The sequence below is a fragment of the Halichoeres trimaculatus genome, unplaced genomic scaffold (genome assembly GCF_033239565.1).
Source record: "Halichoeres trimaculatus isolate MK-OKI-2021-1 unplaced genomic scaffold, fHalTri1.1 fHalTri1_scaffold_13, whole genome shotgun sequence".
Lineage (NCBI taxonomy): Eukaryota > Metazoa > Chordata > Actinopteri > Labriformes > Labridae > Halichoeres > Halichoeres trimaculatus.
The window spans coordinates 34,951,920-34,969,824 of NW_027437191.1; the positions used below are offsets into that span (position 1 = coordinate 34,951,920).

Genomic DNA, 17,905 nt, shown 5'->3' on the forward strand with positions numbered 1-17,905 from the left:
AGAGTGGAGGAGGTGTGGTCATGAAAAGATAAAAGAGCAAACATCAAGTTAAACTGAATCCAAGCAGAGAACTGATGAAAACGTGTCAACACGGTGAAATCTGAGAGTTACAGAATAAAACTTAATCGTCCAAACTCTAACTGACAGCCTGCAGACGCTGACACAGACATACACGTTGGATATATCACACCGCTGCAACCTTTGGAGGCTGGTGGCGCTGTAAACGTGTTTGACGATCAATCAAACCCAAATGGAAACACTGACTCACACACAAACAGCACGGCCCAGCGCTCAGAGGACGACGAGAGAAATCACTCGGGCGTTAAACTGCGCTCACTAACATTTCTCCGACCTGAGGAGGCGACAGACAACAGCGCTTAACTGCAGCACCCAGGCCTGAAATGGAGCCGTGAGCTATCAGACAATCTCCACCTGGCTGCACGTCCACCTGAGATCCTGAAGTCTCAGTAAACACAGGGGAAGAATCCAGAGATCTGGACTACAGGTGGAGTCAGGATTACACTTTTAAAGAGTCGTCAAAATCTGCCCGGCTGCGTCTGAAAGAAGTAGAAAGTTTTCCAGCCTGAGTTAAAAAAACTGTCGGACTCACTGACCCATCGTGGTCCTGACAGGAGAGGGTGGAGGTGAAACGTGAAGGAGGAGAAAGGCCAAACGGCGTCACTGGCAGGTGTGTGAGGGAACAGCGAGGGCGAGGAAATGAAATCGACAGATGAAAAGATGGTTAAGAAAGAAAACAGCATGTGAGGATCCAGTCCGGCTGGCATTTGAGGACCGTCTGGGGACCGTTAGAGTCCAGGACCCGTCACATCACAGCGTGTGAAAATGAAAACAGAGAGGACAGCAGCGCTATCAGGCAGTCACAACATTTACACTTCACTTCCCGCTAATGGCCTGCCAGCAGAAAGAGCAGTAAATGATGGTTATGTTGTCTGTGTTTCGCCTCTATCTCTGCGCCTGTCGCTTCTTTTATCATCCTTCCTTTAAATCACACGTCTGCCCGTTATTCCTGGAGGAAAAACAGGTCTGATGGTGGTTTGATGAAAGCAGCAGGTGTTTGATCCTAAATCAAGCTTCATATGAAAATGTTGGATCAGTCGGGGACACAGAGGAGAGACCCGAGCATCACTTCATCAGACTCCAGCTCCTCATTCATCCTGTGATGGTGGCCTTTGTTCTTTAACTGTATAATATTATTATTTAACATAATAAATCCTGAGCTTTGACACGTGTCATCAATTTTCTGAACCTCTGCTCCCAGACTTTCCACTTGTCTCTCACAGAGAGAGCCAGAGCAACAAAGACCTTAGCTTTGGTGACAGTTATGGTATTGAGGTAAATGCTTTGTGCAAACAGAAATAGGTGTGGACACTTTTATAAAATTCCAGATAAGATCTAACCCCTGACATGGGATATATGTTATATATGTTTTGTTTTTTTACTTAAGTTTCTATTTCATTTTTTCCTTTAAACAGGTTCACTTAAATACATGTACAACACAAAAATAAAATGTAGGGTATAAAATTCACATGTCCTTACAAAACTTGTGCCTAAATACCATGACTACATGATTAAAGTAAAATAATAATAATAATAATATTGCCATTTATAAAAATGATAATAATAATGACAATATTTTTTTTAATTAAAATAATAATGAAAATAATAATAAAAATTATATATATATATAAAAAAATTATGTGTGTGTATATATATATATATATATATATATATATATATATATATATATATATATATATATATATATATATATATATATATATATATATATATATATATTTTAAAATAAAAAAATTGAAATAAATATTCCTTAAAACAGGTTCATTTATATACATGTACAGCACAAAAATAGAATGCAGGATTTAAAACTCACATATCCATTGAAAATTTGTGCCTTAATTCCATGCATACACAATGAAAGTAAAATAATAATAATAATAATAAAATAATAATAATAATAATAATAATAATAATAATAATAATAATAATAATAATAATAATAAATAAATTAAAAAAAATATATATTAAATTTAAAAATTAAAAAAATGAAAATATATATGTAATTATGATGGAGAAGCAGAAAACTAAATGAAAATTAAAATAAATAAATCAATCAGAGTTAAAGCAAAATAAATAAATATATTTTTGTTGCTCTGCTTGTTTATTTTTTGTTCCCACAGTGTGTGTACAGAAAGCCTAAGACAAATTTCCACCTCAGTTAACAACAAAGACCTTTATTATCTTTATTATTCCCCTTAATATTTCTACTCCATCAAACCTTAATAATTTCATTCACTCCACCCAGTAGTGCCTCTCTTTTCTAGGTTTACATTTGTCACATGAAATAAACTTTATCTATCCTTCATTCTCACTATTGACCAATATTCCCAGCTGCTTCTCCCCAAAAAATCAGGGTAAACTCAAGGCTGTAGGTATCACTGTATGAACCCCACTGAGGAAATGAAAGAGTTTTGTGTTTGTGTCAATTCCATTTTTATTAAAAGTTTGAAATTTTACTGAACATGTTTGAGCTCACTCACAGGAAGCTGCTGTTAAAGAAAAACAGCAGAGGAGTCGATGAAATCAGGAGAGAAGAAAGAGAGAGTGAACTGTGGGAACTTGGACATCTCTTACACTTCTATAAGCGACCACTAGAGAGCGACCTAACACAGTAGAAATACCTGGAGGTGAGTTACCATGCAGCTGAAACAGCATCAAAGCAGAGCTCTGTGAACAGCTGTGTGTGTGTGTGTGTGTGTGTGTGTGTGTGTGTGTGTGTGTGTGTGTGTCAGTCACTCTGACACTCTGAGCGGACTCTTCCTGAGCTCTGTACCTTCTTATCGTTCTCCTCGTCCTCGTCGTCCTGCAGGCTGCTGGCTGAGCGGTCGGGGTCAGAGAAGGTGGGACCCTGAGAGTAGTACTGAGAGCTCCTGAATCCATCTTTCCTCAGTTTGTCACATTCTGCAGAGACACAGAGAGACAAAGAAACACGTTACACACAGAGGAGAGGGAAGAGAGACTTGGATCACACTGATTTTTATCGCAGCGTGTCGGTCACGTGACGTGGGAGCCGTCTCTGTAGGCCGCTGCCAAGCCCGGCTCACACTTCCCCGCGCCGCCACCTGCTGTGACAAGGCTGTGATGTGTGTGTGTGTGCCAATGGGAGATAAGAGGAGTGTGTACACATGAATGTGTGTGTGTGAGAAAAGGAGGGGGATCAGTTTCGTCCTGTCACACACAGATGGCGAGCGGTCCCTCCTCTCCACCCCCACGCTGGGCTCTCAGAGGGCACGCAGCACATCATCTCCTCTTCCTCTTTTCAGGATCTACTGAAGCATCATCGCTCTGAACTGCTCACAGATAATTACACTCCTACAGCTCCTCTGATGGAGTGAAACACACAGGAGTGTTTGTTACTCGCTGTTAGTAATGTCAGGAAAAACTCTGAGCTGCGTGGGAACATTTCTGTTAAACCAACCCTCTCTGCTGTTGTTTCTGTGCACGTTTCCATGAAAATGTAAAACCTTCTTTGTTTTTTATTCAGGTTGTGACACTCCTAAAATTCACAACCCTGGTTTTTTGAATGACTCCTCATCCAGCCCCTCAGAGACACAGCTCTGCTCTGATCCCTTTAACGTAGCATCTCTCTGCGTGGCTAATTACAGCTCGTCTCTGTCTCTTAATGGGATCCTAATGGGTTTGGCAGAGGGGGCTCCTGGAACAACAGGCTGATGTGGAAGAAGGGATCCAGAGAGCGTGATGATGATGAGGATGATGAGGATGGTGACGGGGCGGCGAGCAGTTTGATGATTGGTGAGGGTTGATAAATAAATAAGCCTTGATGAGCTCAGAGATGCTTGTTGCTAGGCAGAAATCAGAGGACGTGAAGTGGCCTCAGAGGAGAAGAATGAAGGATCTCATGATGTGAAAACGTATGATTCACATCTGTGTTTCACACGTTTGTTAGCCTGACTTCAAAGTTGATAATACTCTTATATTTCTATGACTTCAAGCTCAATATGTTTGTCATGTGGTGTGTGAGGTTAATGGCTTCAGTTAATGGTTGCTGCCATGATGCTAGAAAGCTCTACTACCCGGATCAAAACAAACACAGATGATGGATCACATCTCCCTTACCGAAGAAAAATATATTGCAGCATATTGGAAAATATCATGTCATATATTTGGTAATATATTCCCATATATGAGATTTAGTATTTATATTTTCCAATATATTACAATATATAGAAAGCGGCAATCATTTGTATATTTTGCTATACATTATAATATATTTCATGACTATATAATATATTGCATTTGTGCCCTCAATATATTATTCCATATATATCAAATATATTATATATTGGGAAATGTATTGGGAAAATAATATGTTACAATATATTACAGTACATTTCAAAAAATATATTGGAACATATATTTTTCTTTCCTAAGGGCTCACTGCTGTTTGTCAGTATTTTGATCTAGAGATGGGGATAAATTAGCCATACATAAACTACAAAAAACTAAAACTTTGAATTTTTTTGTCAAGTTTCTTGAAATAAGAATGTTTAAAAACAAGAAACTAAACAAGAACATTTTTCTTACCCAACAAAAGACTTTTATCTTCTTTTTATCATGGACACAGAATTGCAAGGTTACAAATTGAAGACTAAATATATTATATCTTTTTTTTTTTAGATTTTATTATTAAACAATTTAAGGTTTATTACCACATAAACACAAAAAAGTACAGAAGATCGGTACTGTTGAGTACCGGTACCGATTACCAGGTACCTGCCATCGGTAACGTATCGTTTCAAATGTGAAAGGTACCCATCTCTACTTTAAACATCCTAAAATTAGACATTTCTGTACTTTTCAGGTGAATGTGGCTCACATGAAGAACAATAATACAGATTTTAGATTTTAGTTTTGGCAGTGTAGTCTGTGTCTGGGTAAACTGGCTTCTCAATCCATATTTGGGACTTGTGGCTGATGGTGTGAACTTGTCACTTGTTAAACAGATCTGACAGTTTTTCCTCAGACTCTTTGACTCTGGCCGTGTTTGGCTCAGGTTAAACTGTTTTCTGAGTGTTTCTAACCTCTAGACTGGTTCATTGGGCCCAAAACGTTCCTGATCTGTTGAATGAAATTGCTTCAATCATGCGTCGGGAAAGACGTTTTTTTCTTCGTAAAGTTTGTTTAAACCAGTGTTTCTCAAATTTTCTCAGAACAAGGACCACTTATTCCCCCAGAAAACTCTTGCGGACCACCACGAGCTAAACAGCCCCAGAACAACACTCAGACAACTCATGTGCTTTAAACTCGAATCACACATGTTACAACTTGCTAGGGCTGCAACCAACGATTATTTTGAAAATGGATTATACGCTAATTATTTTTATGATTAAAATCATACATTTTATTTCTTCAATTCCCTTCATTCAGATTTTTTTTTTTTTTACAAAATGAGAGACTAGAGTAAAAAAGTGAACTCATTTCCTCATAGTTTGGTGTTTTGTTTGTTGTTTTCATTTAGAATGAGGGAGAAAATAGACCTCAAAATCTGAGTATAACTACATTACTGATACATTATTCCAAAATACTTAAAATCTCAAGTATTTAAATACTTAAGTACTTAGATTAAATTAAATCACTCAACGCTTTTATGAACCAATTTTTGTAGATTTTATCAATTCGCGTAGTAGCCCAACAACTCGCTCCCCCACCCCCTCTTTTTTCGTGACTGTTCCATCAAAAAAACACAATTTCCTCACCGTCTTTGTGAACCACTAGGGGGCACCACAATGTGAGAAACACTGGTTTAAACAACCATGACATGAGTCACATCTGAAAGTCTCTGAAATTATCATGAGATTATGAAGACCCAGCAGGATCCTGACAGGGATAACGTTTTGTTTCTTCACTGAGAAGCTAAAGAAACAGTTTCCAGGTGAATATTGTCTGATTGTTGACCTGACACGTTTCTAAGTGATGGGTTTAGCCGCCGACAGAGGGGAAGTGAGTTAAACCAGAGTCCCAGCTCTGCCTTCAGTAACCAGTCACTCTGAGGGTTGGAAACGACTCTTACGTAACCACCCTGATGTTTTTTGACCTGACGGCACGTTTTCTACCTCGGCGCCTGTCAAAGTCTCTCTGCTGAACATGAGCGGGGCACATGTGAGAGTGGACAGAGCTCAGAGAGACGGAGCCATCTGATTGGTTATTGATTTCTGTTTCACAGTGATGAGGCGGGCTGGTGTACCTTGGCGAGCTGGAGCTGGGGGCGCTTGTTGACACGTGCATGAAACCAGAGGTCGAGCTTTAACCTTTAGGTTCAGCCTGATCGTGTGTTAATGTAGAATTTAAACATAGACTGGGTAGCGAGGTGTTAGTCTACACCTGTCTGATTCCTCTGGGTGTTACAGACTGACACACACACACACACACACACACACACACACACACAGCCCTGAGCTGACAGAACAGGTGTTCTCATTGGACACCTGTTGCCTTTCAGTTAGGACCCCTGGGGCAGGGCGGTGGCAGTGGCGGTGGCGGTGATGATGGTGACGTGATGAAGATGGAGCTGAATGATTCGACCTCCAGGTGTTCAGTGTCTGTTTGTCAACCTGGATTCATGAATACTGCAGGACGTGGTTTGTAGTAGCAACAGCTCAGGGTCAAACAAAGAGGGAGATAAGAAAACCTCTGTGTGTGTGTGTGTGTGTGTGTGTGTGTGTGTGTGTGTGTGTGTGTGTGTGTGTGTGTGTGTGTGTGTGTGTGAAAGCTCAGGTTACAGCCTCTCCCTGTTTCTCAGTCTGACTTTAATCTGCTGACACACACACCCAGGCTTTACTGTAACACACACACACTTACACACACATAAACTTCACACACACACACACACACACACACACACACTGTGAAGGCCTTTCTCTCACCTGTCTGTCACCTGTTATCTGAGAACTGGGAGGAAAACACAACTTTCCCAGGCGCCCTCAGAAACAGGTGGCGGCGTTAGCTGCTGCTCACTTCCTGTCCTGGGAAAGTTGTTGGAGCGTTAAAGAGTTTGTTGCTCAGTGTTTGTTTGACAACAACTCTGTGTGTGTGTGTGTGTGTGTGTACTTGTGCTGAACAAACAGGAAGTAGAGGATCACACTGTGCTGTGGTTCAACACAAACTACAGGTCTGGACGATTTTACAGCGTCGTAGACAAACACAGCTGATCTCTGCGGGGGGAAGTGTGTGAAACACTCCCACTGGTGACACATGTCACTGTGGATACTGGTTCCCACTGCAGAGGAATGATCTAAGTGTTTTACTGAAGTTAGTGTCAAGTTTGGGCGCCAGTTTACCTCAGCAGTTGGTCACATGTTGTACGTACAGATGCTACTTTCACGTCGTTCCTGTCCGAACGTTTAACAGACGCTCAGAATAAAAGAGACAGAAACACGTAAAAGGTCAAAAGTAATAAATCAGAGGTTGGTTTCCTCACTTTACATCCTCATTTTACAGTAAATAATCAGGAGAAAGTTCCCGCACACCGACCAACTTCCAAGAAGAAAAACTTCATCACGACTTTTCAGTCATCGACCTTTTTCAGGCTAAAGTTTTTCCTGTTATGAGATTATATCTGTCATATCTCTTTCTGACTGAAGCTTTTACCTTCATTAGGACCTGATATTTTCCTTTACATTATTTAAATGTTTGTACTTTATCTGTTTATTGACTCTGTCTTAATTATATTTTAACTTTTAAACTTTATGCACACAGAGGAGTGATTGGTTGGAGCTACACAGACGCTCCGATTTAAGGCTGAGACAATTCCTCGAATGATTCGAGGTACTCGATTACAAAATTACTCGAGTAATTTTCTCCGCCTCGAGGAATCGTTTAATTTTAAAAAGATCAAAGAGTGGTATTTCAAATAGAGCTGAGGCCATATTAAGAGAGTTTTCAGACCCCTCAAGCTAACTCTGATACAGAATAGCAACTAGCAACAAAGCTAGCTTCTTTTCTGGAGTTTGGAGACTAATGGGTCATTCTACCAAACGGGTGATATTTGGGTCAGCAACATTTGATGAGATGAACAAGACACAAAAAATGTGTCAAAGTGTGTTTACAGATTTTGGAGCTACCAAAGCAAGTGCTCTTACTGACATGCTGCATCAGAAAATTATATTTCTTAAAGAGAAAAACTTTCATTAGAAAAATAACTGCTCTTTAACTAAACAAAAATGTATTTTATCCGATTACTCGATTAATCGATGGGATTTTCAGAAGAATACTCGAATACTAAAATATTCGTTAGCTGCAGCCCTAGCGCCGTCTTTAGTCGGCAAAAACATTAGCTAAGAAAAGGTCTGTGACCAAAACGTCGTGATAAAGTTTTTCTCTCTGAAAGTTGGCCAGTGTAAACTCTCTACTGTTAATTTGGGTTTTATTGACTTTGTCTGACGAACCTGACCGAGGAGGTGATGTGTAAAGATTTTTGCTGTTTCTAACAAGAGAGGAGACAAAATCTCGTCTCAGTTTCAGCTTGAAGCTGAGCTGCTTCAGACTGAAGGGACAGTTTTAGGGTGAAACGCAAAAGTTTTGTTGCGTTTCAGTCGACCTAAAACGCAAACTTTTGAAAACGGCCTCCAGAGTGGGATTTTTCTGGCGTCACACTCCGCCTCGCGCGTGCATCCAACAGTCCATCAGTCCCGTTGTTAGGATGGTGGTGATCTACGTGTTGAGCTTTTGCTGCTCAATCTGCTGAATCTGTGACTGTCTTTAACTAAATGAGCATACAACAACTTTACTTCAGAGGAGATCTACCAAAAGCTGCTTCTGGACAAGACAGTTATAGCACCACCTACAGGCCTGGCATGCTCACTACAGCGTTTTTGTGTAAACACAGATTTTTTTTCACTGTGTTTCAGTGTTTTCAGATGAAACGTATAAACGGGGCCTGAGACGTGTCTCACTCTCACTGCTTTGTTGTCAGATGTAAAACAGTTAAAATATATGATTGAAAAACCCTCTATCATCAATGATTTTTTCTTTTTAAAGTCAAAACAAAGGGTGGATTAAATTAAGATTTCTAATGATTTGTAAAGTAAAGTGTAAAAGCTGCAGATGAGTGTCATTAGGTAACTGTGTCGGTGAAACTATGATCAGACTGATAATCAGTCTTATCTGCCATCCTGAAACCAATAAAACTCTTGGTGAGTAATCCACACTGGACCTGGTCTGGTCTGGCCCTGATAGGAGTTTTAGGACCTTATTAGGACCGTCTTACCTCGTAGGGCGGTCTTGAGGTTGACTTTGGCCTGGCGGTGGAGGTCCTCCACGCAGGGCGGCCTGGTTCCCGGGAGGAAGACGTTCTCCTGCTGGTGCCACGGGGCCGTGTAGTGGACCGTCCACTTGCTCTCCTCGTCCAGGTTAGACACCGCTGCAGAGACACAGAGAGGAGAGAGTCTGAGTTTCCTTCATCAGTTGAGTTTGACCTTTGGTTTCAGTCAGAAAACGTCCGTACGAGCCGAGCGGCGCTGCTCCCAGAGCCGTTTGTTTGTTTGTTTGTGCTCAGCAGAGGAAGGAAGTGGGTTTAGCTGCTTTACATGGAGGTGTCAGTGTCCACGCCGACAACACGACATGTATCTGTGACACCACGCAGCGAGCCAGAGGGAGGGGGGGTACGGTCAGTTGGAGGGAAAACAAACCTGATCCTATCCTCCTGTCCGTTTACAGAGTCAAACTGCCACAAACTCACAAATAACCCAGATTATAGGAAGATAACCAGTTTTTAAAGAGGAGAAACAGTTTGAACCGTCAGTGAGGGGGTCAGAGAAACGTCCATCCAACCATCGGTTTCCTCCAAAGACAGAAAACTAACATTTCCCTGTTCCTGTTGGTGTGTGTCTCCATCTCTAGGAAACATTTCTCAGCCAGAAACCAGAAGGAAAAGATTAGACTTCTCACTCCTGGTTTCTCTTCAGCTGGTCAAAGCTCGACTGTAACACGAAGCAAACAAAGAAACCAACAGTTCAACAAGCAGCTTCCCTGAGGTCAGCCTTCTTACCCAGAGAGCGTATCCACGCCACAGTTGGTGACCGGGGGTGTAGGACTATCTCCATGTTAGCCTGCTGTCAGCTAACCTAAGCTAAGCTCTGATCTGCTCATGGCGAGCGCCGCGCTCAGAGTGAGGGATGGTGGGAAACCAAGTCAGGAGGAGGGTGGACTGTTGTTGGTCTGAGGGCTTTCACAGGTGCTAATGAGCTGTAGTAAGATGCAAATCAAGTGTGTGTGTGTGTGTGTGTGTGTGGAGGGGGGTGTGAGGAGGCTTTAGAGGTGGAGGAAGGGCGGGGGTCTGACGCTACAAATTGGTTGTTGGAGAAAGTGTGAGACAGAGAGTTTATGCTTTGATATTCAGATCTCTGATTAAAGCTCCAACCAACAGATTTATTTTCTTCAATGGGTCTGGAAAGGTTTGAAAAACAAGTAGGAAGGAGAAAAAAACAAATGTAGATTTTGCTTCTGTAGCCTCATCAGCTGTTGAACAGGCAGATGTTGACGTCCCAGGTTAAGGGACAGGGTGGGATTATGTTTATTCATGTTCCCAGGTTCTCCTCTGCCAAACACTCACAGCCTCTTTCTACAGTTCAGGTTCAGGCTTCGTGTCTGGATCATAGACTGTAAAAAAAATGGACGTCCACTTGCTCGGTTAGAAGTGAGGTCTCCACAAAAACTGCTCCCCCTGGTGGCTGGCTGCAGTATAGGTCAAAAAATCCATCTCCCCAGTCATTCCAGATGGGCTGTGGTCGAACTTTAAAAAATTAATACACCTGGTAGAAATGTTTCTCACGTCTGATTGTTGTGGTGATTTGAAGATATCATTTGGCTGTCTTGTATCCAAGTCCTCTTTTTTCTGAAAAGTTTTGTTTTTATTAGTTATACGAGGTTAAAAACGAGGTTTTATGTAACGTTTAACGATGATTGACAGCTGACGTTCTCGTGTATTTTTTCAGGGATTGTAAAATATGTCTGGAGGTAGAGTCAGGAAGTGATTAGACTCTCCAAAGAAAAAAATTATTATTTTTTTGTCACCCAGCTCCACTCAGATTCTCCCAGAATCCCTCACAGTCTCTACTGCACAGACTCTGGCTGCAAACTGCTTCAATGGCTGCGCCTGTGACGGAGAAATTTAGCTTCAAAACTGAACAATGATAAAAGGCGGAGCCACGCTGTCCACTCTATATACAGTCTGTGGTCTGGATCCCTTTAGTCCTGGTTCTGAACTGGTCGTCAGACCCAAAATTAGTTCATTAAAGATCTGTCTTTTGAATCTGTTTATCTTTAAAGCACTGAACTTGGAGTCATGAGGTGAAATATCCAAGCGATGGGAATTTCAAGTTCCCATCTGCCCTGTGAACATCAGGAGATAAAGATCCATTTAATGGCTGTTCACAGTTGTTGTAGACAGGTTAGCTAAGATTTCTGCATGGAAATGAAGTGTTTACATGTTTTATTTTGACCAAGCCAAGTTTTCCCATAACCTCATGTTTAGTTTGTGTTTTAGAGGAAGTTCCTCTCAGATCTCGCTGATGCCGCTGAAGTCAGATTGTTTTTCTCCAGTTTCAGACTCTGACAGCATCAAACTTTTTTTATCAGGAACTGAACTTTTGCTTTTTTCACATTACCTGGAGTAGTTTATGTGATTCGTTGTTTATTTGCTCAAACCAACAGCTTTCAGATGCTCCACAGCCACCAGAAGGAGGTTTTATCACATTATAACCAGGAGCGGTGAAAGCAACAGGAAACACATGATCAGGATGAGGTACTAGTCACATGAGAAATACTAAAAAATAATGACTTATCCTTAATTTATTCATCCTTGTTATCGTTAAAGAGACAGTTATCCTGTGGATTAACTTGAGGTTTAAACCAGAAAGAGTTTTTCTGTCTGCTTCTTGTTTGTTGACCTCACACCGTCTGTTTTCCTGCAAAGCTCATCTCTACACTGAGTTTAGACCTGGTCCAACCACAGTCCGTCTTATTACTCACTTCAGTTTGCACTATGTGTTAGTTTAAAGTGTAAAAACTGAGAGGAGGAACTGTAAGAATCTAAGAGTTCCAGGTAGGAACTAAAAGCCTGGAACCAGGAACCATGTGGATCCTGGATGAGGAACCTTAGACCTGACCCAGAGTAACATTATCTGACGGCTGCTCATCTCATTTGTTTTCCCACCCATGCTGTCACCCATAATGCCTTGCAGCGTGCGTGCTCCGCTCACAGCAATCGATCAAATTCATCACGAGGCGAAACTCCACCGAGCACAAGTTTGGAGCCAAGAGTCGCACGAGACTGAAACACGCAAACGAACAGTTCAGACGAGGTGACGGTGAAGGTTGGGAACGCTCGGCTCGTGAGTTTGACCGTCACGCCGTCGAGGGAGGAATCTACGAGGAGGCAGCGAGGTCAAAGTGGATTTCATCTCCTGGAAAACAGCTCTCTGGGTTTCTTTCTCAGACAAACTGAGCACAGGTAGCCCTCCCCCACCTCCTGCTCTGACCCGGCTCTGAATAGACCTCAGTCGGCCTATAGGAGACCAAGGACGGGACACAAAGACCGCATTGTCCCCCAGCATCAGTCTCCACATCAGGCCTTTCAGAGCCACAATACCCACAAGCCCCTCACACACAGGCTCACACACAGGCTCACACACAGGCTCACACACAGGCTCACACACACACCGGACTGTGGCGCAAAAGTCTTTCAGGAGTCCACTAATCCGTGTGTCCACAGCGCTCCCTACGCTCCCTACGCCCACTGACACACTCAGGCTGAGAGCAAACACTGAGCACAGGATAAATCTGTTTACACACACACACACACACACACACACACACACACACACACTGAAGATCAGCTGCTCTGATCCATAACTCTGATCAAGTCGTATCGACCGTGTTGATCCTGAACTGGGTCTCCAACCAGCCACCGGCCAACTCGCCAGCGCCTGTCACGCTTGGTGTGACTTCCTGTTCGGCAGAGGTCAGTTTGGGCTCAGGTCAGACCCACAGAGGACACAGTTTGATCATTTAAAGGTGAAAAACATCAAAACTTTGAAGAAATCTGGACAGATAGTTGGAAATATCTTCCAAAAATGAGACTGTAGGAGTTTTTCTGACGTAGAAAGTTTGTTTACACAGTTTTCGCTGAGTGTCCTGGACTCCACGGGGGGTCTGAATGTCTCACCCAGGGAGCAAAGTGCAGGAATGAGGCTGACGGGAACTCCTGGTTAATGATCCATCAAACCACAGCATCACACGCTAACGGCGAGTATCACACGCCATAAACACACCTGAGATAATCAGCGTGTTCAGACACAGGCAGGTCTTTGTTCGACATCCTGATAACGTCGTAAAAATCTGAGATTATCCCACTGCTGTCTACACACACACACACACACACACACACACCTGTACTGTTTCTCTGAATGAGTAAAATTAGCTAAAACGTTTTAATAGCTCCTCCTGAGCTCCCAGCTGCAGCCGGAGCATGCTCAGTGGGTCGTTAGGAGCTGAGAGTTTCAGCCCCGTGGAGTCTGAACCCACGGTAACCTGGGCACAGGCTGAAACAGAGCGTCGTCTCTGGGCTCAGGACGAGGAACAGGAAGTACGACCACAGAAAACTGGAGCTTTTAACGCTGGCATGGAGAGATTTCTCTTTTTAATTCATTTTATTTTATTATAATTATTTTTGCTGTAACTGTTGCAGAGCTAGAAATTAAAATCATGTCAAAATGAAGCAAAATTGTGCTGATTCTTAAATATTATTGGACAAATATCAAAATGCAGAATGCTAAAGAAACCATGAGACTGAAACCAAGCTTACCCTTCCTCTTGAAGTATTTAATCACAGATTTTAACGAGGTCCCGATAAACACCATGATCCCTCTTCACTGTCAGAGACTCTCAGAAAAAAAAACACAAAGTGCTGCTGAGGCACTGAAAAAATAAAAATCCCAGAAAGGAGGTGAGAGGAGCCGGGATGAGGAGGTGCAGCCGCCGGCTCACATTCTGCTTCAGTCCAGCTCGGAGCGTCTGAGCGTCTCCAGCGCCGACAATAAGCCTCTGCCCCTATCTGTGTCTACACACACAGTCCGACACTCCTCCCTCAGGCAGGAGTCCTGGGAGACACACACACACACACACACACACACACACACACACACACACACAGAGGGAGGGGTGTAGGACCGGCCCCCCTGCTCCTCTGCTCCTCTTTGGTTACCAAGGAGTCCTGGCTGCCTCTGCCTTTCCTCAGCACGCCGTCTCTCTGTGCGAAGCTGAAAGTTAAATTTACTTTACTCCAACCAGCTCTGATCCTCCTCCTTTCTCCTCCCACCTCCTCCCTGCTCCTCCCACCTCCTCCCTGCTCCTCTCTTGTTAAAGTGATCACGTCAAACTCATCCTGGGAATTTTGATGCATCTCATTGAACTACCCGTCACCCCGACAGGAGCAGCTCCTTAAACCATGGATCAGTTTCCTCTGGAGGACTCAGCCTCCACCTGCAGCAGGATGTGGACGCAGCAGGAGGCACCGAGACACGGCAGCGCCCACGTTAATCCTGTTTGAGCTGATATCAAGCAGGAAAACTGGATGTTAGTCTTTGTCTGCAGAAATCTTCCTCTGAGTGTTTCTGCTCCTCGCTGCGTCTGCTGCGTCTGCTGCGTCTGCTGCGTCTGCTGCGTCTGCTGCGTCTGCACATGGTCCCTGAATCTGTGCCACATGAATATAGATCACATACAATCCTCCTATTGTCCAGTCCCCTCACCATCTATCACACACACACACACACACACACACACACACACACACACACACACACCCATCAGGGCAGGGCCGCCCCTCCTTCTTCAGGCGTATTTCTTTTCAGCCCAAATGACTGAAGAGGGGAGGAGAGAGGGGAGGAGAGGGGGGGGGGGGGGGGTGCAACCAGAGCCTGAATGAGAGGCTGCTAATGATCCTTGGATTTGTGGTAAAAAGGTTTTCCTCCCGCCCCCCCTCCCAGTGGACCCTGCTGATCTGAACTGAGCCGGACCCTGGAGTTTGTTTTTCTCTGACTCGTCCTTGAGTTGAAGTCAGCTCCATCGGGACCATCAGACAAATAATAAAACATCTGTTTAATAGGAGGACAAAAGCAGGACGTGCTGGTTGTGATGTGGGGGTGTTTTGGACACTGAGCTCACAGTTTTGTTGTTGTGTTGGTACGAGCTTTGGGATGTTCTCAGAAAGTCAAACGTACGGTAAAACTCCTCGTGCAGAGCTCATGGTGCAAAGTTCACCAGAAATCTAAGTCTGTATCCAGACCAGAAAAGTCCTTTGGTCCACTTGTTTGGTCCGGACCAAAAGCAGACTTTATTTTTTCCGTTTGGTGCGGTTCGTATTCAGATTGTACTTTTATCAAGTGGACTATATTCTGTAAACACATCCAGGTGTGTGAGGATCAGTGCTCTCATTGGACAGCACTGACAAAGGGCGGCACACAGAGTACAGACCTGGAAATGGAGGTAAACATGTGTTTGTGCTCTTATTAGAGCTGCTAAATCATTTTCAGTTTCAAGAGCAGCTCCTTCAAAGCAGCTTAACAACACCGTTTACAATTTAGGAACAGGAAGACCAATGATCGCAGCAAGGAGGTGCTATGCTCTGCGTGTCCTGACCCACAACATGCTAGCTACAGCGTGGCTAAACAGAAGACGGAGGATCAGGTATGAACCAAAGACGGTTAGGTTACGGTGGCTCTATAGGCCCAAAAGGAGCATGTATCCTGTAGTTAGTTCAGATGGACCTTGGTTTGTATTCAGACCTGCACCAGAGAACCAGGAACCGCACCAGAGCTCGTTTGGAAGCGGACCGAGACCACCTCAAAAAGTGGGTCTGGGTCCGGTTGTTTGGTCCGCACCAGGGTTCGTTTGTGTCTATTCACACCTGCATGAAAAGTCCGCACCAGCGTGGGAAACAAACCCTGGTCCGTTTAAAGTGGACCACACAGTCCAGGTCTGAATACGCCCTAAGACAGCAGCTGAAGCAGAGTCTGTTTTGATCACGATGACCATATTTGGATGTGTATCAGCACTTCCTGTTACATCAGGACAAAGTTCCAGCAGATCCACGACTGATCATCAGTCTGATCTGCCATCCTGAAACCAATCAAACTCTTGGTGAGTAAAGAACAGGATGTGGGACACAGCAGTAGTTTTACCAGACGTTGGACCATGATGCCTCCATTTGGACGAGCAGGACAGGAAGTCGAGCACCAAACGCCATCCAAACATCTACAGTCCAACCTGACGCTGCGTGGGATTTTAACATCAACAAACCGTGGTAATGAGTGGAAGTTAGCGTGAGGTTAACAGGTTTAAGGTTTTTGAGGCTGATGGAGGAGGAGAGGATTATCGTTGGGGTGGGAAGCGTGACTTCAGGAGTTTAATACGGACATGAAAACATCTCTGTTCTGGTTTCTGGCTCTGACTTACTACGATCTTTGGTTTGTTCCTGATTAAATAATCCTGCTTTTTAAAATCTTTGTTTTGAGCCACTGGCTGGGATAAACAAGACAAAGCAGAGTCTGTGGGAGTTTGTGACGTAAAAACTGTGTCAAACTTTTCTTCTTTAAACTCTGAACCTGTCTCTGAGCGCTCTGAGCGTCCTGCGTCTGTTCGCCGCTCTCTGCCCGTCTGGCACGCGTACAGTATCAGGATCACTGAGGCAGACGCCAGGCCACGCTGCATCGCTCATTAAAGAGCCTATTGTTCTCACTGTCAACACACACACACACACACACACACACGCGAGGTGACAGACAGCTCAACAACTCAATCCGCTGTAATCTAGGCCACCTCCAGGATTAGAGTCACCCAGCTCCTCAGACCCAGCAGAAAACAGCAGAAAACACCGTCCACTTCCTCCCAGAGCAGAGAGGACACCGCCCCAGCTTCAAATCGACCCAAACATTATTAAAGTTTCATCTGCTCACACACACACACACACACATATTCTCACACACACACACAGCTCACACACACACACACACACACACACACCACGGTGTGAGGAGGAAGTGAGGAGACGACTCCTGGAGGAAGGAGCTCCTCTGTGACACTGACTGAGGCCCCGTTTACACGACGCCGAAAACGGTCGATTCCGCAAACATTTTGTTGCGTTTTGGCCTTCCGTTTAGACGAGACCACGTTGCGTTTTCAGTGAAAACGCAAACTTTTGAAAACGCTCCCCAGAGTGGAAAGATCTGAATCCGCTCCTCCATCCAGCTTCGTGTAAACACAGAGCGGAGCGTCTCAGGGTGAAACGCTGACGTCACCGCATGCGCACTCGCAGTTTCAGGTGAAGGCTCCGCGCTCAGCCACATTTCCAGTTGAGCCAGTAGGTGGCGGTAATGCGCGTTATGGTTGGATTGCCGACCGTCTCACACAACAAAACGGCAGAAAAAGAAAGAACAGAAGAGGAGACTTCTCCTCCTGGAGTCGTATGAACACGGATCGTTTTCACGCCGTAATCATGTAAACGCGGGTGGCTTTTGAAAACGCAAAGGAAGAATCTTTGCGGGAGTCTCCGTGTAAACGGGGCCTGAGACTTTAACGACTGAAACTCCCAGAAAAACCATCTCTCAGGTTCAGTGTTTTTCTGTTAAAGCTCCTCTCACAAACTTTCTGCTTGGGTTGGTTTTGTCGCCCCCTGTGGACAAAGTGATACCTCCTCATCCGTCTCAGTGGGTGCACTTCATCAGAAACAGAAAACTCTGAGTTCATGAAGTTTCTGTGAGAAAAATCATAGTCAGGCAAACAGATGATGAGC

At 43.8% G+C, this 17,905-nt stretch overlaps 1 protein-coding gene across 12 annotated transcripts in view; it reads right to left on the reverse strand.

The window, feature by feature from the left end:
* nhsl1b (NHS-like 1b) overlaps positions 1 to 17,905 on the reverse strand; it is a 143,342-nt gene that overhangs the window by 17,348 nt on the left and 108,089 nt on the right. For 7 of the 12 annotated variants that reach the window (XM_074684855.1, XM_074684858.1, XM_074684854.1 and 4 more), the window contains exons 2-3: positions 9,326 to 9,478; positions 2,873 to 3,000 (exon numbers count right to left, since the gene is read on the reverse strand). In XM_074684855.1, the coding sequence (XP_074540956.1) occupies positions 2,873 to 3,000; positions 9,326 to 9,478 (281 nt within the window). Of the gene's footprint in view, positions 1 to 2,872; positions 3,001 to 9,325; positions 9,479 to 10,105; positions 10,172 to 13,921; positions 14,147 to 17,905 lie in introns of those variants that run through there. The other 5 variants (XM_074684861.1, XM_074684859.1, XM_074684865.1 and 2 more) reach the window with 3 other exon arrangements.